Source organism: Microcebus murinus, chromosome 4, assembly GCF_040939455.1.
Source record: "Microcebus murinus isolate Inina chromosome 4, M.murinus_Inina_mat1.0, whole genome shotgun sequence".
In the NCBI taxonomy this organism is placed as follows: Eukaryota; Metazoa; Chordata; class Mammalia; order Primates; family Cheirogaleidae; genus Microcebus; species Microcebus murinus.
The window spans coordinates 3,133,098-3,156,303 of record NC_134107.1 but is presented as its reverse complement, the minus strand read 5'-3'; the positions used below and the strand labels follow the sequence as shown (position 1 = coordinate 3,156,303).

General features: G+C 63.3%; 3 protein-coding genes across 3 annotated transcripts; 1 reads left to right on the top strand and 2 right to left on the bottom strand.

Annotated features, from left to right (window-relative positions):
- The first annotated feature begins 3,738 nt into the window (after positions 1–3,738).
- Positions 3,739–9,038, top strand: RAB3A (RAB3A, member RAS oncogene family). The gene is made up of 5 exons (XM_012735685.2): positions 3,739–3,880; positions 4,972–5,199; positions 6,230–6,348; positions 7,156–7,280; positions 8,111–9,038. The coding sequence occupies exons 2-5, from the start codon at positions 4,972–4,974 to the stop codon at positions 8,299–8,301; spliced, it is 663 nt and encodes a 220-aa protein (XP_012591139.2). The 5' UTR covers positions 3,739–3,880; the 3' UTR covers positions 8,302–9,038.
- Positions 9,039–9,197: 159 nt separating this feature from the next.
- Positions 9,198–12,321, bottom strand: MPV17L2 (MPV17 mitochondrial inner membrane protein like 2). Its single transcript, XM_012735686.3, has 5 exons — positions 12,080–12,321; positions 11,710–11,880; positions 9,876–9,952; positions 9,659–9,787; positions 9,198–9,354 (listed from the first exon to the last, which is right to left on the bottom strand). The coding sequence occupies exons 1-5, from the start codon at positions 12,264–12,266 to the stop codon at positions 9,340–9,342; spliced, it is 579 nt and encodes a 192-aa protein (XP_012591140.2). The 5' UTR covers positions 12,267–12,321; the 3' UTR covers positions 9,198–9,339.
- A 4,895-nt stretch (positions 12,322–17,216) lies between these two features.
- On the bottom strand, positions 17,217–23,162 carry IFI30 (IFI30 lysosomal thiol reductase). Its single transcript, XM_076001537.1, has 8 exons — positions 23,063–23,162; positions 20,779–20,921; positions 19,357–19,539; positions 19,116–19,190; positions 18,928–19,020; positions 18,061–18,213; positions 17,839–17,892; positions 17,217–17,475 (listed from the first exon to the last, which is right to left on the bottom strand). The coding sequence occupies exons 2-8, from the start codon at positions 20,881–20,883 to the stop codon at positions 17,413–17,415; spliced, it is 726 nt and encodes a 241-aa protein (XP_075857652.1). The 5' UTR covers positions 20,884–20,921; positions 23,063–23,162; the 3' UTR covers positions 17,217–17,412.
- Positions 23,163–23,206: the final 44 nt, after the last annotated feature.

Sequence of the window (23,206 nt, the reverse complement as noted above, 5' to 3'; positions counted from 1 at the left end):
TTACGTTCCCCTGAGGTGGGGGCCACAGACGTTCCTCTCTGCCCAGTAGCTGGCCGCAGCCTGCCTGCTCTGGCCGCCGCACTGCGAGCCAGGCCCACCCCAGGGCCTTTGCACAGGCTCTGCCCAGCCAGCTGGAATGCTCGGCTCCCACCCCCATCCGCACCCTTTGGGTTTCCCTTTGGCGTCTTCTCCCCCAGGAAATCGTCCCTGAGCTCCGCCAGAGGCCGGCCCCAGGGGAAGCTCTTGGAGCTGGGTGGGATGCTTTGAGCCGTGTCACCACCTTCTCCAGAGCCTGTGCCCCAGAGGCCAGGCCAGGCTTGCGTTGCCCACCTACCTGTTCCGAGTGGCCCCCAGAGACGGGCTTTGCCAAGTTCAACAAGTCCCGGCCGGGCGCGGTGGCTCACGCCTGTCATCCCAGCTCTCTGGGAGGCCGAGGCAGGAGGATCACTGGAGGTCAGGAGTTCGAGACCTGCTGAGCAAGAGCGAGACCCCGTCTCTACTAAAAATAGAAAGAAATTAGCTGAACAACTAAAAATACATAGAAAAAATGAGCCGGGCATGGTGGCGCATGCCTGTAAGTCCCAGCTACTGGGGAGGCTGAGGCAGGAGGATCGCTTGAGCCCAGGAGTCTGAGGTTGCTGTGAGCGAGGCTGATGCCACGGCACTCACTCTAGCCTGGGCAGCAGAGTGAGACTCTGTCTCAAGAAAAAAAAAAAAAAAAAAAGCCAACACCGTGGATTCTGATGGGGTGTCCAGAGGGAGAAACAGGGCGATGAAGGTGCCAGGCCTAACTTGCGATCTCCGAAGGAGCTGAGCGGTGGTTAAAGACCGAAGGGGATGAGAGAGCCGGTTCAGGGAGAGCCGGGAAATGGTGCTCAGGGGAGCGGGCACCGCAGGTTAAGGCCTTGGGGACAATGGTGGCACCTGGAACAGCAAGGAGAAAAGGAAGCCAGCAAGGCGAATCTGGGTCAGGCTTTCCTTCAAGTGGGGCCGGACCTGGGGGGGTTGGGGGCCTGAGAGCCCAGCCCCTTCTGCCACGGCCTCTGTTTCCCTTCCCTGACTCAACTGCCCCCAATTCCAGAGCCCAGCGCTGGCTGTCTTTTTTTTTTTTTTTTTTTTGAGACAGAGTCTCCCTTTGTTGCCCAGGCTAGAGTGAGTGCCGTGGCGTCAGCCTCGCTCACAGCAACCTCACACTCCTGGGCTCAAGCGATCCTCCTGCCTCAGCCTCCCGAGTAGCTGGGGCGACAGGCATGTGCCACCACGCCCGGCTAATTTTTTCTATATATTTTTAGTTGGCCAATTAATTTCTTTCTATTTTTAGTAGTAGAGACGGGGTCTCGCTCTTGCTCAGGCTGGTCTCAAACTCTTGACCTCGAGCGATCCTCTCGTCTTGGCCTCCCAGAGTGCTGGGATGACAGGCGTGAGCCACCTCGCCCGGCCACTGATTCTTGGTTTTATTTATTTATTTTTAATTTTATATGTATTTATTTGGGTTTTTGAGACACAGTCTCACTCTGTTGCCCTGGCTAGAGTGCTGTGGCATCAGCCTCGCTCACAGCAACCTCCAACTCCTGGGCTGGAGCGATCCTCCTACCTCAGCCTCCGAGTCGATGGGACTACAGGCATGCGCCACTGCGCCCGGCTAATTAAAAAACTTTTTTTTGTAGAGATCGGGTCTTGCTGTGTCGCCCAGGCTAGTCTCAAACTCCTGGGCTCTAGTGATCCTCCTGCCTGGGCCTCTCAAAATGCTGAGACTGCAGGCGTGAGCCACTGCCCCAGCTCCTGTTCTTAACCATAAAGGCCTTGCATTATTTTGATTTTAAAATTCAAAGTCAGCTGGTGCGGTGGCTCACGTCTGTGATCACAGCCACCCACGTATGAAGCCCGCGTTTGGGAGCTCAGGGAGCGAGTCCTCTCACGCCCCGCCTCCGCGGCCCTGGGGCCGGGCCTGCACCAGAGGCCGGGTCTGCACCAGAGGCCGGGCCTGCACCAGAGGCCAGGCCTGCACCAGAGGCAGGGTCTGCACCAGAGGCCGGGCCTGCACCAGAGGCAGGGTCTGCACCAGGGGCCGGGCCTGCACCAGAGGCAGGGTCTGCACCAGGGGCCGGGCCTGCACCAGAGGCAGGGTCTGCACCGGGGGCCGGGCCTGCACCAGGGGCCGGGGTCTGCACCAGGGGCCAGGCCTGCACCAGGGGCCGGGTCTGCACCAGGATTTGCCTGGCGGCCGAGCCTGGGCGCGGAGGGCAGGGCGGGCAGGGGGAAGAATGGGATGTGGATTTATTTTTATTTATTTTTCGTTTTTCTGAATGTTGTTCCCAATTCTCCGCAGTGGAGCCGTGATACTTTAACAGTCCCAGTCGGGGAGGAGGGCAAAGACGTGACCCGTAGAAAGAAATTAATGTCCCCAGTGCACGCGGCGGGCGGGGGGGGGGACCGTCGGTGCGCGCGGGCTCCGGAGGCGGCTGCGGGCGGGGGCGGTGGGGGCCGGGCGGCGAGGCGCGAAGTTATTCTGGTCTCCCGGCGCCTCCGCAGCTGGCGAGCTTTTTATAAACAGGACGAGCCCCCCCACTTCCGCAGCCCGGCCTCGCGGCGCGGCGCGGGGTGGGGCTGGGTCCCCCCACATCCGTAACCCTGGCTCCGGGCGGGGCCTCGAGGGGCTCGGGACTCTCCTGGGAGGGGGGGCCCTACACCCCCTGCGGGGTTTGAAGACCCCGAGTGGGGGGCCGCGGTGTCTTGGGGCTCCTCACCCCCGCCCCGTTTTTGACTTTTCCTTCCCCTTAAGATTTGGGGAAATAAACCACGGAGCATCTTAGCCCCTAAAGTCCCCGTTCTCCAGGTCTCGCTTCCGCAGGATGGGGGGGGGCCGGTCTCCCAGGCCCCCTCCCCCTCCCTCCGGGGACTTTGACCCTGAGCACCACGAGGATGGCAGCCTCGCTCGGACCCCCCCTCCCCACGCACCCCGGGTTCCCAGGTCATTTGCAGACGTAGGGGACAGGTTCCTCTGCCCCAGCTTCGCCATCCCTTCCCGTCTTCCTCTGCAGGCGCCGGGAGCAAACAGCCCCTTCCTTCTTTTGGGGGACCTGGTCGGGCGGGCGGCCCTCAGGAGCAGGGGAGGGGTGCGTCCCCGCCACCCCCTGGCTGGGGTCTCACGCCCCGGGCGATGCACGGGGGCATCTAAGCCCGCACGGCCTTTTTCTTCCTTTGTGCTTATTTTGCACGCCATCAATGCGGGGCAGCGGAACGGCTCGGGCTCCAGTGCCTCTTTCCCGGGGCATTAAGCGAGAGGTCACAGCACCTCGCAGCGGACCGCGGTGGCCGCAGCAGTCCCGGGTGGGCGCGGAAGGGAACCGCCCCTCCAAGACCCGGGCTCGGCCAAGGCCTCGGCCTCTCGGCCCTTCCACCGCCCGGGAGCCGCCATTGGACGGGAGGAAGGAGCAGACGGCCGCTCATTGGTGAGTGGGACCGTCGCTCAAACGCCGGAGCCAGTGAGAGGACGCCGGGCAGCCCCGCCTCCCCGAGGCAGGCGGGAGGCGGAGCCAGCGCCAGAGCCGCTCGCGTCCCTATTGGATGCGCACGCCGGGCCCCGCCCCGTCGGCGCGTCAATCTCCGCGGGGGCCCCGCCCCTCCCGGCTCCGCGTGCGCCACTGGCCGCGGCCCTGCGCGCGGCCCCGCCTCCGCGTGGCGTCACGGCCCTATCTGCATGCGAGGCCCCGCCCCGCCCTTTGCAGGACGTCACCGAGGACTGCAGGGGCCTGATCCGCCGCCGCCGCCGCCGCCGCTGCCGTGCAGCCCACACCGGCGCACCGGGCCCCGTGTCGCCGCCGCCGCCGCCGCCGGAACAGCCGCCGCCAGGGTCGCCGTTGCATTGGCGCAGGGCAAGGTGAGCTCCCGGGCGGCCGGCGAGCCCGCGCTGCGAGCGCCTGCATAACCTTCATCCGACTGCCGAGGGGCCGGCGGCGGCGGGGACCCGGCTGGCAGGGGGCGCACGCGGGGGAGGACGCGGCCGCGGCTGGCCCGGGGAGGGGTCGGGCCCGGGCGCGCCCCGCCTGCCCTGTCCTCCCCCCTGCTACCCCTCCAACCCCCGGGCTCTGCGGCGGAGGGGGAGGGGAGGCGGGTGCCTTGCGGGAGGCCTCTGCGTGCGCGCGCGCGTGAAGTGCACACGCGTGTGCGCGCCCGCCTGTGTCAGCAGGTCTGTGTGTGCCCTTGCTCGCGTGCCTGGGTATACTCGTGTGACCCCCCCACAACCCCCCCCCCCCGCCGCCGGGGCCTGAGTGTGTGCGTGCTCCACGCTTGCGGAGGGCGGCGCCTGGGCTGCGTGGGTGCGCGCACAGCGCCGTGCACGCGTGCACGGGGGTCCGTGTCCGTGACGTGCACACGCGAGGGCGGAGGGAGCCGTGCCCACGGGCCATTCACGGGTGGGCTTGCACGTTTCTAAAGGAGGGCCGGCGTGCAGACAGGTGTCCGCGCCTGTGCCCCCCCGGAGGGTGTGCGCGCGCGCACGCGCGTGGAGAGGAGTGTGCGAGGCCGGTGCACGCGAGCGTGTGCGCCCCGCAGCCCTGTCTCGTGACGCGGCCGCGTGGTCCCGGCCCTGGGGTTCCGGGGAACGGGAGGCTGCAGGCGCGCATCCCCGCGGGACGGGACGGGACGGGACTCGCGTGTGCTCGGAGCCGGCCGAGGACCATGAAAGATTGATGGGGGGCGGGGCCCGCCACAGTCCCCTCCTCCGGCGGGCGCAGCCGTACGTTTAGGGTTACAGCCAGAGCTGGGGTGCAGGCCTGCTGGAGGGGCGTCTCCGTCCCCTGAAGTCTCCCGCCTCTCAAGGTCACGGCCCGCCCTTAATCCTGGGGCTGGCGGGACAGGGGGGTCTCCAGGCACGGGCTCCCTTCTGGCACGCTCTGCACCCTGCGCCTGGGCCTGCGCCTTCGCGGACGAACGGGGGCCCCTCACGCTCTCCTGTCCCCGCACCCCCAGATGGCGTCTGCCACAGACTCCCGCTACGGGCAGAAGGAGTCCTCGGACCAGAACTTCGACTACATGTTCAAGATCCTCATCATCGGCAACAGCAGCGTGGGCAAGACGTCCTTCCTCTTCCGCTACGCCGACGACTCCTTCACGCCCGCCTTCGTCAGCACCGTGGGCATCGACTTCAAGGTCAAGACCATCTACCGCAACGACAAGAGGATCAAGCTGCAGATCTGGGTGGGTCCGCCTCCCTCCTTGGAGAAGCTGCCCCAACTGTTTCTGCCTCTTTCCTGGCCAGGGCCACCCATTTACACGCCGGGCATTTATTGGGCGCCTGCTGTGTGCCAGGGAGCAGAAGTACGGAGAGCACCCCTGCCCCCCCCATCAGCACCTAAGCTCAGTGCCTCAGTTTCCCCCTTCTTCAAGTTCTTCCATTCGAGGCTCTGTGTGTGAGGTTCCAGCTGGGATCTTACTGCCTGGGACAAATGCAGGTGCCCCCCCTGGCCACACCCCCCTCCCAGGGTCTCCCTGCCTCCTCCCCAACCTGGCAGAGGCCTGACCGAGCCTGTTATTCCCAGATTAGACCTGTCCCTTCTCTGCCCGCTGCCCTCCTGTGGCTCCCACCTCACTCTCGGGGTAAAACCCACGCCCCTCTCCCAGCCGGGGAAACCCGCCTGGTCAGTGCCCCGCTGGCACCTTCACCCCAGTCGTCGGTCTTCCTCCGACTCCTGCTCAGCTCACTCACTGTCCCTCGGGCACACCGTGCACAGCCCTGCCCCAGGGCCTTTGCGCGGGCTGTGCCCTGCCCGCCGGCCCTCACACGGGCCGCCTTCAGGTGCTCCAGCGACTCTGATACTCTGCATCCTTGCCCGGCTTGATTGTCCTCCCGAGGGCTTGTCACCCTCCATGCAACACGGCACATTTGCGTGGCTGTTGCCTGTTTCCTGTTCGGGGCCGTGACTTCCACGAGGGTGGGGATTTCTGGCTGTTCGGTTCACAGCCGTGTCCCCAGCGCGGGGCGTGGCGCCGGTCGGTGCCCCGTAGGTACGTGTGTGTGGAATGAATGAGAGAAGGATTCTGCAGGTAACGGGGAGCGCCGATGGGGTCTGCACGCAGGCGCCCAGCCTGCTCCTCCTGACCCTTTGTGGCCCTGGGCAGGCTCCCGCCCCTCTCCGGGTCTCCGGGGCCTGCACAGGACCGTCTCCGAGATCGTTCCGCTCTGAGCAGCTCACGCGGTCCTCCCTGACGGCCGTCTCTCCTGCCCTAGGACACGGCGGGGCAGGAGCGTTACCGCACCATCACCACGGCCTACTACCGGGGCGCCATGGGCTTCATCCTCATGTACGACATCACCAACGAGGAGTCCTTCAACGCCGTGCAGGACTGGTGAGCCCCCGCCCTCCCACCACCCCCGCCAGGCTCGTGCAGAAGAGGAAGATGGGAAAACATGAGTTCAGATGCAAAAATGAAACTGTTCGCATATAGGGAAACACCGTTCGGTGGCTTCTCGTGGGGGCAGTTGGGGACAAAACCGACGAGGACAGTTTGCACAGGTTGGAGGTTAGAAAGATTTCAATGTCCTCCCAGCACTCTGGGAGGCCGAGGCGGGCGGATCGCTGGAGGTCAGGAGTTCGAGACCAGCCTGGGCAACACAGCGAGACCCTGTCTCTACCGAAAAAAAAAAAAATAGCTGGGTGCAGTGGTGCACGCCTGTAGTCCCAGCTACTCCAGAGGCTGAAGAGGGGAGGTCGCCCGAGCCCAGGAGTTCAAGGCTGTAGTGAGCTGTGATCGTGCCACTGCAGTCCAGAGCAAGGCTCTCTCTTAAAAAAAAAAAAAAATATATATATATATGGAATTCCTGGGAAACGCAGGAGACTGTGGCTTCCGGGGAGGATTGCTGGGGGTGAGGAAAGCCTGACCCTGGCAGGTCACAGCCCACGATGAAAGATGAGCCTGCCATGTGTAGAGAATGAGGAGGTTATGTCCCTATACAACTGGTTAGGTTGTAAAAAAGAAAAAAAAAAAAAAAGAATGAGGAGGAGACGGGGGCTGCAGTGGGGCGAGGGGGAGGGGAGGGTGGTGGGCCAGGGTCTTCCCTGTCCCTTATCCCTAGGGGACAGGCCCTGGACCAGCCTGGGGACACGGAGCTTGGATTCCCCAAGCCCTACCCCGCCCTGTTGCCGCCTCCTGCAGGTCCACCCAGATCAAGACCTACTCGTGGGACAACGCCCAGGTGCTGCTAGTGGGGAACAAGTGTGACATGGAAGACGAGAGGGTGGTATCGTCGGAACGTGGCCGGCAACTGGCTGACCACCTCGGTGAGTGCCCAGCAGGACTGCAGACCCGCAAGGCCAGGAGGAGGAGGACACGGAGATGCTCAAAGGGCAGGGGACACAGCCAGGGTCTCAAAGCAAAACCGTGACAGGGCCCGGATTCAAATGTGGGCAGTCTGCACTTTCTGCAAACTGGTGTTGATCCAGGGGCCATTTGAGGTGGGTCTTGAGGGATGTGTAGGAGTTCACCGATTCAATCTGATACCCTCACCGTCCTGCATTGGGTGTCGCTGGCCCCTGAGAGCAGTTAGCCTTGTGAAGGGAGGGACCTGGGCTGGGGAAGTCCATGGGGCAAGGCAGGCTTCCGGGAGGGCAGGGACGATGGATGTGGTGCTTGAAGGCTCGTCCAGGCAGAAGAAACAGCCTGGGCGAAGACCAGAGGTAAGAAAGCTGCTGTGTGTTTTGGCAATAGTCCTATTTACATGGCTGGAACATGCACGCCACCTGGGAGAACCTGTGGCCCACATGCAGGCCCTCGGCCACGTGCTTAGAAGCCGGAACTCTTCCCAGGGCAATAGGGAGCCATGGAGGGTGTGTGAGGAGGGAGGGAGGGCGGGCACAGATGGGTCTGAGTGTCGGAGGCCCCCGGGGCCCGTGTCTGGGGCTGGACCGGGCAGGGGTCTTGGCGGGGCAGTGAGAAGCAGACAGCTTTAAGGGAAAGACAAGGGCCGGAAATGTAGGGCTGACCCAGTTCAAAGCGGGACTTGTCAGTGCCTCCAGTGGGCCTGCCGGTGGCATGGGGTGCTCCCCTTTCCTCGGGAAAGTCTCTGGGGCAGGGCGGCCGGGGTCCTCACACGCCCCCTCCCCGGCGGCAGGGTTCGAGTTCTTCGAGGCAAGTGCCAAGGACAACATCAATGTCAAGCAGACCTTCGAGCGCCTGGTGGACGTGATCTGCGAGAAGATGTCCGAGTCTCTGGACACCGCGGACCCCGCCGTCACGGGCGCCAAGCAGGGCCCGCAGCTCAGCGACCAGCAGGCGCCCCCGCACCAGGACTGCGCGTGCTGAGAGCCCTCCCCTCCCCTCCCCCCCACCAGCCACGGGCACAAGCCCCGCCCCCGACTTAGCCCGTCACCCTAATTTATTATCGTAGCTATTTATTTATTTATTGAAGACGTCCCCCGGGGCCCGGGCCCCCTGCCCACCCTGTACATACGCCCCTGTCCCCACTATGCCGTGGCGTGGCCCCCCCGAACTCACTGCCCACCCTCCCGACACCCCACTTTCTTTTTTTTTTAATTCACCCTTATCCACAGTTGGTTGTGAAGAGGGGCCACGTGACACCCAGGGCGGCCCACAGGGTGCCGGGCGGGCCGGGGTCTCCGTGTGGACCGCAGGGGTCAGAGTCCGGCCGCCGGCTCCCCTCCCCCCACGTTTTCTCTTGGTGGCGGGGTGCCGCGGGCGCTCGCCACCCTACACCCCCACACCCGCCCCGCTCCGACCTCACGCGTGTCTAGCGTGCCCTCCAGCCCCCTAGGAGATGTCGTGACAACACCGCACACACCCAATAAAGCGAATGGACCGAGCCGCGTCCCGTGAGCGCCAGCCCCGCCCACGCCGGCCTTGTCGCTTACACGAAATTTAATGGCGTTTGCGCGGTCCTCGGCCACAGGAGGAGGCCTAGAGGCGGCTGGGTGCTGCCTGACGCTTTGGGGGCTGACTCCAGGCCCGTCCCTGCCTGGGTCCCAGGGCCCGAGGAAGCTGGCGCCGGCTGGCCGGGGGTTGAGGGCTTGGTGCTTGGGGCGGGCTGGGTGGGCTCCGTGCTGCAGACGGGACATCTCGGTCACAGGTCGCTCTAGGCTCCGGCTGAGAAGGGCTGCGGATGTTGGCCTGTCTTTGCGGTGGTGTTCCCGATGGGGAAACTGAGCCCCAGCCTGGAAGGGACGACTCGGCCAGATGCTCAGGAGTCGGTGGGGCCGGGACTCGGCCCAGGGTCCTGGCGGGGCGGGGCGTTAGCCAGCCGGGGCTCAGCTTCGCTCTGGCATCGGGTCGCGGGAACGGCAGCCCAGTCCTCTCGCGTGTCCAGGGCCACGCAGGCGGGGGCTGTCACAGGCCGGGGTTCTGTCCACACGAGAGATCCCGGTTCATCCTTCCGCGTTCCTCCTACCTAGCCAAACCCTCCTCTGCCCGCGCTCGGCCGGGCCGGCCCCATGTGGCAGGAACCGCAGGGCCCTGGCTGAGGGCGCCTCGGGCGGCGGAGATGGGCCAGGTTTCGACCGCTAGAGATGGGCTCCCCACCGCCCGTCCTGGGTCGCCAGGGGCACGCGAGACCCTCGTGCTCCAGGTGGGCACTACCGCCCTCTGGAGCGCCCTCGTGGGCCCCCCTAGGAACCCCCTGGGTGCCTGGTCCACCCACTGCGCTCACCCGGTACTTCAGGTAGGACAGGTATGTGTCCCAGCCCAGCGTCATGCCATTGATGTACGTGACTCGGAACTGAGGGGGCACGAAGAGGAAGTTCACCAGCTGCGCAGCGGGCCACACGCACCAGTCGGCCTGCGGGGGCGGGGCCAGAGAGGGGTGAGGGGCGGGGCCGGGCCTGCGGGGGAGGGGCCAGGGCGGGCGGATGGGGCGGGGCTCCCACCTTGTAGAATTCCCAGAATTTGTCCTGCAGCTCCTGGCAGCAGACACCCAGCGTCTGGCCTTCCAGGCAGCCGAGGCCTGGGAAGGAAAGGAGAGGGTGAGAGTCAGGGCCAGGAAGTACTGCGGAGATGGCAAGATGGCCCGACGGTGGAGGGCAGCGACAGGACCAAAGGACAGAGCATCCTGGGCAGAGGGACCAGGAAGTTCAAATGGGCAGCTGCTGGATGGAGGGAAAAGCACAGAACAAGCCAGGCCCTTTGAGGGAGAGAGGTTATAAATATTAACATATAAACACCTGCCCTGAAGCAAGGAGACACACCCTTAAGTCGAGGCTGTTTTACTACTTCTCCATTACAGACTAGGAAGCTGGGCCCCGGGGTGGGAACAGAGCTGAGAGTCCCCAAAGGCTGGCAGGTGCCTCAACCCCAGCCCCTCCTCCACCAGGCCTCAGGGCCTTTGCACAGGCCATTCCCCCGCCTGCCTGCTCCTTCTTTACCTCTCAGCCGAACGTCCCCTCCTTTGGGGAGCTCTCCTAACCTCCCGCCCAGGGCAGCCCCATCACACTGTTCTCATACTTCCTCCACTCCACACCATTCACACCAGCCCCCATCGCTCCCTGAGGTCAGGGTGCATCTGTCCTGTCACCGCGGTAACCGAGCCCCCAGTCCAGGGCCACCCACACAAGAGGCACATGAGAAATGTATTTCTTGCCGGGCGCGGTGGCTCACGCCCACCCGTAATCTCAGCACTCTGGGAGACCAAGGCGGGCAGATCGCTCAAGGTCAGGAGTTCAAGACCACCCTGAGCAAGAGTGAGACCCCGTCTCTACTATAAATAGAAAGAAATTAATTGGCCAACTAATATATATAGAAAAAAAGAGCTGGGCCTGGTGGCGCATGCCTGTAGTCCCAGCTACCCGGGAGGCTGAGGCAGGAGGATGGCTTGAGCCCAGGAGTTGGAGGTTGTTATGAGCGAGGCTGATGCCAGGGCACTCACTCTAGCCTGGGCAACAAAGCGAGACTCTGTCTCAAAAATAAATAAATAAAAATAAAAATATATACAAAAAACTAGCCGGGCATGGTGGCGCATGCCTGTAGTCCCAGCTACTGGGGAGGCTGAGGCAGGAGGATCGCCTGAGCCCGGGAGGTGGAGGTTGCTGTGAGCTCGGCTGATGCCAAGGCACTCTAGGCCGGGCAACAGAGTGAGACTTTGTCTCAGAAAGAAAAGAAAAGAAAAGAAAGAAAGAAAAGAAAGAAAAGGAAGAAAAGAAAGAAAGAAAGAAAGAAAGAAAGAAAGAAAGAAAGAAAGAAAAGAAAGGAAGAAAGAAAGAAAGGAAGAAAGGAAGAAAGGAAGGAAGGAAGAAAGGAAGGAAGAAAGGAAGGAAGAAAGAAAGGAAGAAAGGAAGGAAGAAAGAAAGAGAAAAGGAAGGAAGGAAGGAAGGAAGAAAGGAAGAAAGGAAGGAAGAAAGAAAAAGGAAGGAAGGAAGGAAGGAAGAAAGGAAAGAAGAAAGAAAGAGAAAAGGAAGGAAGGAAGGAAGGAAGGAAGGAAGGAAGGAAGGAAGGAAGAAAGAAAGAGAAAAGGAAGGAAGGAAGGAAGGAAGAAAGAAAGGAAGAAAGGAAGGAAGAAAGAAAGAGAAAAGGAAGGAAGGAAGGAAGGAAGGAAGGAAGGAAGGAAGGAAGGAAGGAAGGAAAGAAAGAAAGAAAGAAAGAAAGAAAGAAAGAAAGAAAGAAAGAAAGAAAGAAAGAAAGAAATGTAGAAATGTATCTGTGCATCCTTTGGAACACAAAGCCGGCCCCGCCCAGGAGGGGCGAAGCCCGGGTGACGGGGCTCCTTACCCAAGAAGTACCAGACGCCCAGCATGGGAGAGGCTACGAGCTGGTCCACCAGGACCTTCTTGAGGATGCTGGGGAGGCCCTGGAGGCCAGACGCGGGCAGCAGGCGGTCCAGCCACAGGTACCAGTAGTGCAGGAAGGGGCCCATGCTGCAGCCCACCGCGAACATGCTCGCTGCGGGCGGAGGGAGAGTCAGGGCCCGGCCACCCCCGTCCCAAGCCGCCCCCAGGGGCGTGGGGGCACCGGGAGCCGGGGAGGGCCGTCGGGGCCCCGGGACGGGGTCGCGGCCCGCGGGGTCTGCTTTGGGGAGCGCCCACTGGAGGTCAGGGTCAAAGGTCGCCGGGGTCAAGGGCCGGCCGCGCGGCAGCCTCACCGGAGCGCCGCGGGTCGAACTTCTGGCCAGGCCGGGCGCGGATCTCCCAGGACTGGCGCGCGCCGTCCCCGGCCGCCATGAGCGCGCCGCAGCCCAGCGTGTTGGTGATGAGCAGCGCACGGCCCTGGAACAGAGGCTGCCCCGTCATCCACAGGCCGCGCAGCCAGCGCAGGCCGCCGGGCGCCATCGCCAGAGGGAGACCCGGAACCCAGGAGCCCGCGCGCCGCTCCGCCCCCGCCGCGCCGACCAATCGCGAGTCAGCGCCGAGCCCACAATGCCCGCCCCCGCCGCGCCGACCAATCACGAGTCAGCGCCGAGCCCACAATGCCCGCCCCCGCCGCGCGGACCAATCGCGAGTCAGCGCCGAGCCCACAATGCCCGCCCCCGCCGCGCGGACCAATCGCGAGTCAGCACCGAGCCCACAATGCCCGCCCCCGCCGCGCGGGCCAATCGCGAGTCAGCGCCGAGCCCACAATGCCCGCCCTCGGCACACCTACCAATCGCGAGTCAGTGCCGAGCCCACAATGCCTTCCCCCTCTCCTGCGTCTGCCAATCAGACATGTCTCTGTCAGCCACACTCACCGACCAATGGCAAATAAGAGCTGCATGACGTCACGATGCCAATTGGTTCCGTTGCAGGCTTGTTTCCCCGCCCCTTTCTGTGCTGGCCTATGGGAAACCGTGGCAACATCCTTCTGCTTGCAAGCCCGGCACTGTATTGGCCACTCCCAGGCCGCCGTCAGGCTGGCCAATCACTGACCTGCGTCCCGCCTCCCGCGTGGGGAGGGACGCTTGTCGCGCATTCTGGTCTAGTTGCCCTCCAGATTCCCAGGTGCTGCTGGAATGGACGAGAAGGGCTCGGACCTGTGGCCTTGACGGCTGCTGAGGCGGGGCCCAATTCTGCAGAGACTCAAGGAAATCGGGATGCGGGGGCGGCCACGGTTCCACGTGGTCCAGACGTAGACCTTGGCCCTGACCTTGGCCTTGGTCCTGCCTTCAGCTGGTCCTCTGACCTCACTTGACCTTGGCGCTGACCCTGGTCTGGGTCCTGCCTTTAGCTGGTCCTCTGACCTCACTTGACCTTGACCCTCACCTTGGCCTTGGTCCTGCCTTCAGCTGGTCCTCTGACCTCACTTGACCTTGGTGCTGACCCTGGTCTGGGTCCTGCTCTTAGCTGGTCCTCTGACCTCACTTGACCTTGGCGCTGACCCTGGTCTGGGTCCTGCCTTTAGCTGGTCCTCTGACCTCACTTGACCTTGACCCTCACCTTGGCCTTGGTCCTGCCTTCAGCTGGTCCTCTGACCTCACTTGACCTTGGTGCTGACCCTGGTCTGGGTCCTGCCTTTAGCTGGTCCTCTGACCTCACTTGACCTTGACCCTCACCTTGGTCTGGGTCCTGCCTTTAGCTGGTCCTCTGACCTCACTTGACCTTGACCCTCACCTTGGTCTGGGTCCTGCCCATAGCTGGTCCTCTGACCTCGGTTCCCGATGAATAACAATCGAAACATCAGGCACCCTTCTGGGCCCATTCTGAGCATCAACTAATTCCCCAGCAACTTCCTGCTGTTGCAACAACAATTATATCCTCATTTAAAATGTAATTGTTAGGAGGGTGTGGTGGCTCACGCATGTAATCCTAGCCCTCTGGGAGGCCCAGGTGGGAGGATCTATCAAGGTCAGGGGTTCAGGAGTTCAAGACCATCCTGAGCAAGAGCGAGACCACGTCTCTACTAAAAATAGAAATTACCTGGACAATTAAAAAAATATATAGAAAAAATGAGCCGGGCATGGTGGCCTACGCCGGTAGTTTCAGCTACTTGGGAGGCTGAGGCAGGAGGATCGCTTGAGCCCAGGAGTTGGAGGTTGCTGACGCCATGCCACTCTAGGAGTCCCGGTAACAAAGTGAGGCTCTGACTGAAAATAAAACAATGTAATTGTTTGGGCTCAGAAAACAGTACCCAAAAACTAGCCAGGACTGGGCGCGGTGGCTCACACCTGTCATCCTAGCACTCTGGGAGACCGATGTAGGAGGAAGGATTGCTTGAGCTCAGGAGTTTGAGACCAGCCTGAGCAAGATCAAGGCCCTGTCTCTAATAACAACAGAAAAAATTAAGCTGGGCAACTAAAAATAAAAAAAAATCATCCGGGCATGGTGGCTGGTGCATGCCTGTAATTCCGGCTACTTGGGAGGCTGAGGCTGGAGGATCTCTTGAGGCCAGTGTTAGGTTTGCTCCTGGTGGGGACTTGAAAAGTCTGTACAGGATGGAATGCGGTTAATGGAAAACTTAGGCTTGTAAAACAACAGCCTCAGGAGTCTGGAGAGCCCCCAAGTTGTAAATCTCACAGATCAGACAGCTGCGGCATCCGTATCCCCCCCCATAAGGGTGAAGCTACTACCTAGCACCGCTATCTCTGCCTGTGGTGCTCACTTGCCCCAGAAAAACCCTCTGCAAAACTCAAGGCTGTCCCCTCCCTCGAGGTGAACTCTTTGGCCTCCACCCCTCTGAGCCCAGATGCTCAAAATAAAACAGCATTTTGCTACACTTGAGGCCTCTCTCTGTTCTGGACCTGACACCCAGGAGTTGGAGTTTGCCGTGAGCTAGGTTGACACCACGGCACTCTAGCCCGGGTGACAGAGCGAGACTCTATCTCAAAAAAAAAAAAAAAAAAAAAAAAAAGGCCGGGGCGCGGTGGCTCACGCCTGTGATCCTAGCTCTCTGGGGGGCCGAGGCTGGAGGATCATTTGACCTCAGGAGTTCCAGACCAGCCTGAGCAAGGGCGAGACCCCGTCTCTACTATAAATAGGAAGAAATTAATTGGCCAACTAATATATATATATGAGCCGGGCGTGGTGGTGCATGCCTGTAGTCCCAGCTACTCGGGAGGCTGAGGCAGGAGGATCGCTTGAGCCCAGGAGTCTGAGGTTGCTGTGAGCGAGGCTGACGCCACGGCACTCACTCTAGCCTGGACAACAAAGCGAGACTCTGTCTCAAAAAAAGAGATTGAAATAACATTCTGTGACATGTGAAAATGGTATGGAATTCAAATGTTCGTGTGTATATATGTAAGGTTTTACTGGCACGCAGTCGTGCCCAGGCAGTGGCCTGCAAGAACTGCGCTATTCACTATGTACGGCCCTGCACGAACAAACGCTGCCCTTTTCGAGGACGCCCTTTAGGGCTTTCTGCTGACCCTAAGGGAGCGTTCCGCTGGCTCGTGCGCCCAGCGGGAGCTCGGCTGAACACAGCCGCCTCCGCAACTCCGGTGAACATTAATCTGACCCTCCCGTAACCTGCGCCGGATTAGGTGGATTACTGGGTGCTGGCTGAGGGACACTGCAGGATCCATTAGGAGTTTACCGCCCGTCAGGAAGAACAGCTGTTGACCTCTGGACCCGTGATTTCCTACCTCTCTGTTGAAGAAGTTCAGGACTGTCACCCCCCATACATCCCACTTGGGGTTTTTTGTTGGTTTTTTTTTTGAGACAGAGTCTCACTGTGTCGCCTGGGCTAGAGTGAGTGCCATGGCGTCAGCCTAGCTCACAGCAACCTCCAACTCCTGGGCTCAAGCGATCCTCCCGCCTCAGCCTCCCGAGTAGCTGGGACTACAGGCATGCGCCACCACGCCCGGCTCATTTTTTTCTGTATATTTTTAGTTTGCTAGTTAACTTCTTTCTATTTTTAGTAGAGACGGGGTCTCGCTCTTGCTCAGGCTGGTCTCCAACTCCTGACCTCGAGCAATCCGCCCGCCTCGGCCTCCCAGAGTGCTGGGATGACAGGCGTGAGCCTCCGCGCCCGGCCTCCGGTTAGAGTTTTCATTTCTATATTTCCGTCGCCTGTCTTTGGAAGTGGCTCTGAAGCTTGGGAGGGCTGCACCGTTTGTGTTCGGGGGCACCTCTGGGGCCTGTGCTTAGGTATATCGAAGGGATTATTGCTTTTGGCTCTGAGTCACCTGGAATAGGTGTATTTTTGATTCTAAAAAAAAAGAAAAACAGGAAAAAGAAAAGGAAAATGTACTGTTTATCCTGGCTGGCTGAAAACTGATAATAAAATATTGGTAAGGATTTTTTTTTCTTTTTTTCTTTAAGGAGCTCTACTATGGTCCGAAGTCGGCCTAGATGGTGGCTGCTGTCCCGGGTCTGATAGGAACGATTTCAAGGCTGTCTCTCCCAAGCTAACATGAAACCGTGTTCTCGGAGCCCTGGTGGGAACTGAAGGCAAGTGAAAAATATGCATGTAACATTTTCTGCTTCCCGATGGCACTGCTGAAGTTAATTTGTAAAAGAACTCTGCTTCATTGGCTTTTTTTTTTTTTTTGAGACAGAGTCTCGCTTTGTCGCCCAGGCTAGAGCGAGTGCCGTGGCGTCAGCCTCGCTCACAGCAACCTCAAACTCCTGGGCTCAAGCAATCCTCCTGCCTCAGCCTCCCGAGTAGCTGGGACTACAGGCACCCGCCGACATGCCTGGCTGATTTTTTCTATATATTTATACTTGGCCAGCTAATTTCTTTCTGTTTTTTTTTTTTTTTTTTTTTTTAATAGAGACGGGGACTTGATCTTGCTCAGGCTGATCTTGAACTCCTGACCTTTTGCCATCCTCCCGCCTTGGCCTCCCAGAGTATCAGGATGACAGATGAGAGGCACCATGCCCGGCCTAATTCAAGTTTCTTTTAATTTTTTTTTTATTTTTTTGAGACAGAGTCTCACTCTGTTGCCCAGGCTAGAGTGAGTGCCGTGGCGTCAGCCTCGCTCACAGCAACCTCCAACTCCTGGGCTCAAGCGATCCTCCTGCCTCAGCCTCCCGAGTAGCTGGGACTACAGGCACGCGCCACCACGCCCGGCTAATTTTTTCTATATATTTTTAGTTGGCCAATTAATTCCTTTCTATTTTTAGTAGAGACGGGGGTCTCGCTGGTCTCGAACTCCTGACCTTGACCGATCCTCCCGCCTCGGGCTCCCAGAGTGCCGGGATGACAGGCGTGAGCTGCTGCGCCCGGCCTGGTTCAGGTTTCTTTATATGAGCCTTTCAGGGAAGTCCCAAACGGGGCAAGGAGGAGACCGGGGCCCTTGCGGCACCAGGCTGCCCCTCTGGCGAGGGGCTGTGTGAGCGGCGCGGGAAGGAGCCACACAAGCGGGCGGGTTTAGCAGATGCTTCCTTTTAATGCCCTTCCCGGTGAGGCCAGATGCTGCCTGGGGCAGCGCTGCTTTCCAGCGGGGCGTCCGAGGGCGCACGAGGTCACGGGGCGGCGCGGTGGCAGCTGAGGGCCGGGGCCACAGACGGGCGGCGGCCGGGCTGTCCGTCTCCCTGCAGCAGCCGCCTCCTCCGGGCGGCGGCCTCACTTGAAGCAGACCTGCCTTCGCGACCTCGACAGGGGCCTGCAGATATCCGGCTTCTCGCCCTGCAGGGGACGAGCACAGCAGGGCGTCGCTGTCAGTCCTGGAAGCACGCCCGCCGGCCCCTCTGCGCCCTCCCGACGCCCCCTCTGCGCCCGCCCGACGCCCCCTCTTCGCCCTCCCGCCGCCCCTCTGCGCCCGCCCGACGCCCCTCTGCGCCCGCCCGACGCCCCCTCTGCGCCCGCCCGCCCCTCTGCGCCCGCCCGCCGGCCCCTCTGCGCCCGCCCGACGCCCCCTCTGCGCCCGCCCGCCGCGCCCTCTGCGCCCGCCCGCCCCTCTGCGCCCGCCCGCCGCGCCCTCTGCGCCCGCCCGCCCCTCTGCGCCCGCCCGCCCGCCGCCCCTCTGCGCCCGCCCGCCGCTCGGCTCACCTCGTACAGCCGGCAGACGGCGGCCAGCAGCTGGCTGGGGTCTTCCAAGACTGTCTGCGCGAGCAAGGCGGGAGGTCACACCGCCCCTCCCGGCCGCGCACCGATCCCGTCCCCGCCCGGAAAGGGCCCCGCGCGCGGCCCCCTCCACCTCCCAGCCCAGCGGGCGCACCCCCGCCCCGGCCCGGCCCGGCGCGCTGACAGCTGCGGGCTGCGGGCTCCTACCCCGTTGACGACGACCCAGGGCACGTAGGTGTGCGGCGGCTGCAGGGCGTCCGTGCGCTGGGCGTTGGCGTGCATCAGCTCCGTGCCGCGGACCCCGGTGGCGCACTCCAGGATGGCGGCGGGCGACACGGCTGGGGCGTACAGCTCGAGGCACTGGGTGGGGTGGGGGAGGCCGGGCTGTTGCCTCAGCTTCCTCCCTGTTATCACCTAACGGTCCCCCCCGCAGCCCGGAGCCCAGCCCGTTTCCTCACTGGGCACAGCCCCGCGGTGGGGGCTCGGCTGCTCCGGCCCCCCAGTCCCGCGCCCTGCCCTTCAGGGCCAGACCTGCGGCCTCCCAGCTCCACGCGGTCCTCAGAGCCTGCACGCCTGCCCTTCCCTCAGCCAGGAACACCCTTCCAACCCCCACACCCAGTGTCTGCTCAGCGCCCTCCCTGACCTGCCCCCGCCCGGCCCTGCAGGGCTCGGGGTGTCCGTGAGTGACTCCTCTTAGGCGGCCCACATGTTTGATGAATGAATAAATGATCGCGGCAGGTGACTCAGTCCTTAAGGAGTTAATTTTCACAATCCCCCCCCCAGGGAAGTAGGTGGGGGCCCGTGCTATCCTGCCCACAGCCCTTCATCCGTGTCCCTGTGCATTCCTGGTCATCTTTCCACACCCAGCTCACAGATGCCTCTTCCGAGAAGTCCTCCCAGATCCACTCCTGCCCGCCCCTTCCCCCCTGGAGGCCTGCATCCCCCTGATTCAGAGGGGAGGCTTGGGGGGGTGGGGGGCTGTCTCCCCGAGGCTGCGCAGACAGGGGCGGGCAGGGCCAGGGCTGGGGAAGGCCCCCTGTCCCCCTCTCGGTCCAGAAGGGGGGCGCCGCTTACGGGTTTGAGATTTTTTTCCATGTCATCCAGCTGCTCCACGCAGACGATGGTCAGGAAGGCCGCCTCCGCGTCCAGCTTGTCCAGCAGGCAGGCCTGGGCGCCGCGGGGGACGGGCGGGTTAAATGGCGGGACGGGAGGTGGGGACCGAGGCGGGCGGTGTCCCCAAACCCGGCCCTGGGGAGTCTCACCTCCACCTTGTTGAGCCGGCACTCCTGCTCCCCGTGCTGACACTGGAACTCCCACCGGCCGCTGACGTTCCTCTCCTGCAAAGTGGGCGCCGTGAGGGCCGGCCGCCGCCGCGTGCCTCAGTTTCCCCCCCGCCCGCGTGCCTCAGTTTCCCCCCGCCCGCGTGCCTCATTTCCCCCCCCGCCCGCGTGCCTCAGTTTCCCCCCGCCCTCGTGCCTCAGTTTCCCCCCCCTGCCCGCGTACCTGAGCGTTTCCGTAGGGCACCAGGGAGACGTTGAGGATCTCCCGGACGAAGAGCCACGTTGGGAAGAGCTCTCGCACCAGGAAGTACCGGCAGCCGTTGCAGAGCGCCTCGTAGTAGAGGGTCACGCTCACGGGCGCCGCGAGGGCCGTCCTGGCGGGGGACTGCAGGCACAGCTCGCCCGTCTGCAGGGCGGGGCGGGCGGGGCGTGAGGCAGGCGGCCCCCAGTACCCCCCAGGCGCAGCGCCCTCCTCTCTCTGGGCCCCACTCAGAATTCTTCCAGAAAGGGAGCCGCAAACAGTAGGCGCTTCACCTTGCACTCCTTCCAGACTGTACCAGCGGACTCCTCGCCCCGAGGCCTTTCTGCGTCCCTAAACCTTCCTAAACCCCAGCGTGGCAGCAAAAGGGCCCCGGCACACACTCTCGCAAACAGCAGGCGTTTAATGTATGCACAGTCTTTCCTTTCCTCCAGGTCAGGTGAAATTCCTCTCCCAGAAGGACTGCATACAGTAAGGGCCCAAGGAATGCGCATTCCTGGTCGTTGCCTTCTCGGGGAGGCACATACCACAGGAGCCTCATATGAGCACGCGCACTTCTTGCCACCTCACCCCCCCAGAACCTTGGCCCCCAGGTGAGCAAGGCCCTATGCCCCTGTGGGCTCCTTTATTCTTTTTTTTTTTTTTTTTGAGACAGTCTCGCTCCGTTGCCCGGGCTAGAGTGAGTGCCGTGGCGTCAGCCTCGCTCACAGCAACCTCAATCTCCTGGGCTCAAGCGATCCTCCTGCCTCAGCCTCCCGAGTAGCTGGGACTACAGGCATGCGCCACCATGCCCGGCTAATTTTTTCTATATATTTTTAGTTGGCCAGTTAATTTCTTCCTATTTATAGTAGAGACGGGGTCTCGCTCTTGCTCAGGCTGGTCTCGAACTCCTGACCTCGAGCGATCCTCCCGCCTCGGCCTCCCAGAGTGCTGGGATGACAGGCGTGAGCCGCCGTGCCAGGCAGACTCCTTTATTCTTTACCATCTCCCGGGACCCATGTGACCCTCTCCGAATGAACAGAGGTGGCGCCTAATACGTGCTGACTTCCGGCTTCAGCGGCGCGGGGCAGGCGGCCGCGGTGTCTCCGGAGCCAGGCGCCAGCGTCCCGGGTCCCGGGCGCGTCGTTGGCCGCGTCCCGGAGACGCGGGGCGGCCTTCCGAGGGCCGCAGCCCCTGGCCGGGCGGTACACAGCCGGCGCTCACTGAGCCCTGGCGGCGCGCGGGGGCCGCTGCGTGCCCGACGCGGGGCGAGAAAGCGAAAGGACAGCCCGGCCGCGGGCCGCGGGAGGGGGTTTCCGCACCAGCCCGGACAGCGTCCCGCCCCTGGGGCCCCGACTGTCCCCCGTGGAGCCTGCGGGGCGCGGAGGGGTCGCGGTGCCGCCCTACCTTGCAGGCGCCCGGCCTGCGCTCCACGGGGGACGCCCGCGCGGCCGCGGGCTCCGCCAGCAGCAGCAGCAGCAGCAGGGGCAGCAAGAGCGGCGACAGGGCCATCCCGGCGGCGGGACGGACGCGTGTGGCAGGGGGAGCCGCTGCGGGAGATCGAGCCGCCTTTAACCGCGCGGTGGCCCGGCCCCGCGCTGGGCCCGCCCCCCTGTGCCCACGCCCCCGCGTCCCTGTCCGCCCCTCGGGGGACCTCGGCCTTCCTCTCCACGTCTCCCTCTCCAAGCCGAGCCCGCCAGGCGCCGACGCCGCCCCGCACCCTCGACGCCCCTCCGCCTTCCCGCAGGCAGCCCCGCCGGTCACGCGCGGCTCCGGGCAGCGGGGCCCGGGGGCCAGAGCCGCGGGGAGGCCGGGAGGAACGGGCACCTCCGAGCGCCCGCGACACTCTCGGGGCGCCTAGGGTGCTGCTGGCCCTGGTCCCCAGCCTTGGGGACGCTCTCTGGGCTGGGGCCGGCGCTCGGCGGGGCGATGCCCTGCCTGCAGGTGGGCAGGGATGGGCAGGGGTCCCTGCGTCCCGCTGGCGTGGGGGCCACCGTCACGCGGCGGGCACGGGACGCGCCCTCGCCCCTCCCCCTCAGGCTCCCCGCCCCACCGTCCTGTCCCCCAGGCTGACTCAGGCGGGGCGCAGCTGGGCCGGAAAGCAGAAGCCGGCAGGGGTGGGGGGGCCTCGCTGCTCTGGGGGCCCCACCCGGGCGGGGGGCGGGGCGAGGCCAGCCGGTTCCTTCTCTCCAAGGTCCGAGGCTGGTGGTGGGGGGGGGGGTCTCGGCCATCCTGACAACCGGAGGAGTCCCATTCGGGGAGAGAAGGGAGCCTGTGCCAGCCACAAGGGGGGACAGTCCGGCTGGAGCCAGCTGGGCCCCCCAGTTTGACTCTGGACTCTGCTGGGGTCAAGAGGTGGAGCCTCAGTCTCCCCTTCTGAATAATGGGCAGAACAGTGAAGCTGGGAGGCACAGCCGCCACGGAGGGCTCAGAGGCAGGGGGACGGTCCCCCAGCTGGGTGTTGGGGGGCACCTGGGAGTGCCCACGCGGGCAGCAGCCCTGCAGGGAGGGCGGCTCCCGAAAGGGCTGGGTGAGGCTGCGGGTGCCGGGGGGACCACGAGACGCCCAGACTCGGCCGGTCTCAGAGGCAGGGCGGGGGACCCGGGACCGGATCCCGCAGGAGGAAACGCCCCGAACCTGGCTGGGAGGCGGAGCTGAGCCCCCAGCCCTGCAGCCTGAGTCGCCCTCCAGTTCTGGGGGGGCCAGCTAGGACGTGTCCACACGCACAGCAGCAGGGCTGGGAGCCAGAGGCCGGCTGAACCCCCACCCCGTCCGTCAGCGGGCCAAGCCCTTCACAGCAAAGCCCTTTTCCTCCCCCCCCAAGTCTCCCGGTCCCTGCTTGCTGGGCCCAGTGGGGACATCACAATAAATATAAATGCCACAATTTTTCCAGCGGTCACTAAGCACCAGCCCTGTGGGAAGGAATCGGAAACGTGACCTCACAACTGATGGCTGTCCCGCCTTTGTGCCAGGCGCAGGTTGGGCCCCAGACCCGTTTTGTCACTCGATTCTCAGAAGCGTCCAGTGGGGGCAGGGACGACTGAGCCCTCTTGCTAATGAGGAAGTGGCTGATCAGAGAGGGGAGGCTAATTTGCCAAGGACACACAGCGGCTGGCTGGCTGAGCGTGGCTAGATGCCACACGGGCTGCCGTCCCCTCCCCCCACCCGTAGCAGCCTGGCGGCGCCCCAGCGGCCCCCAGGGACCTGGCAGGCCAGCGCTGGGGCCGTGTGCAGGGAGGGGTCCGGAAGGGCCTCAAACCCCAGAGGCGATGCTGGCTCTCTGGGGACCCCTCTGGGTGGCATGGGGGAAGCCACGGATCACAGAGATCACTGCTGGTGGCTGCAACAGGATTGAAACCTGGCGGGGCAGGGGAGGCCCAGGGTGGAGGCCCGGAAGCCCTCAAGGGAGTCAGGTCGGGGTCCGGGGGTCCCCGGAGCAGGCCAGGGTGCAGGGCCGGAGGTCGGAGCTCAAATCTCCCTGCTGGGCGACCTGGGGCGGGCCCCTTCCACTTCTAGGGCAAGCGGAGCGGGCGGGGCGGGTGGAGTCCTTGGGCCCGGCGGGCGCCCTGGGGTCAAGGCCCAGCCTGGCCCGCTGTGACCCGGCAGCCGCCAGGGCCCCGCCCCGCGAGGCCCCGCCACCCACGACAGAGCCAGCCACCGTGTTGGAGGTTTTATATCCGTAACAACGTACCGTACAAAAGCCGCCCCCCGGCCGGGCCGGGCAGGCGGCGTGGTGGCCCGAGGGCGGCGTAGAAAACCAGGGCTCTTGTCCCAAAAGAGGGGAGAGGAGGGAGGGTTTCGCAGTCAAGGGAAAGGAAAATCAAAACCCAACATG

Coding starts and splice junctions, on each gene's coding strand:
- MPV17L2 (XM_012735686.3), bottom strand. CDS start 12,266: ATGGCGCCCGGCGGCCTGCGCTGGCTGCGCGGCCTGTGGATGACGGGG. Junction 9,953..11,709: donor GGGCGTCTGGTACTTCTTGG/GTAAGGAGCCCC, acceptor TTTCCTTCCCAG/GCCTCGGCTGCCTGGAAGGC. Junction 9,788..9,875: donor AATTCTGGGAATTCTACAAG/GTGGGAGCCCCG, acceptor CCGCCCCCGCAG/GCCGACTGGTGCGTGTGGCC.
- RAB3A (XM_012735685.2), top strand. CDS start 4,972: ATGGCGTCTGCCACAGACTCCCGCTACGGGCAGAAGGAGTCCTCGGAC. Junction 5,200..6,229: donor GGATCAAGCTGCAGATCTGG/GTGGGTCCGCCT, acceptor CTCCTGCCCTAG/GACACGGCGGGGCAGGAGCG. Junction 7,281..8,110: donor GCAACTGGCTGACCACCTCG/GTGAGTGCCCAG, acceptor CCCCGGCGGCAG/GGTTCGAGTTCTTCGAGGCA.
- IFI30 (XM_076001537.1), bottom strand. CDS start 20,883: ATGGCCCTGTCGCCGCTCTTGCTGCCCCTGCTGCTGCTGCTGCTGCTG. Junction 19,191..19,356: donor TGCCCTACGGAAACGCTCAG/GTACGCGGGCAG, acceptor CCCACTTTGCAG/GAGAGGAACGTCAGCGGCCG. Junction 19,021..19,115: donor GCCGGCTCAACAAGGTGGAG/GTGAGACTCCCC, acceptor CGCGGCGCCCAG/GCCTGCCTGCTGGACAAGCT.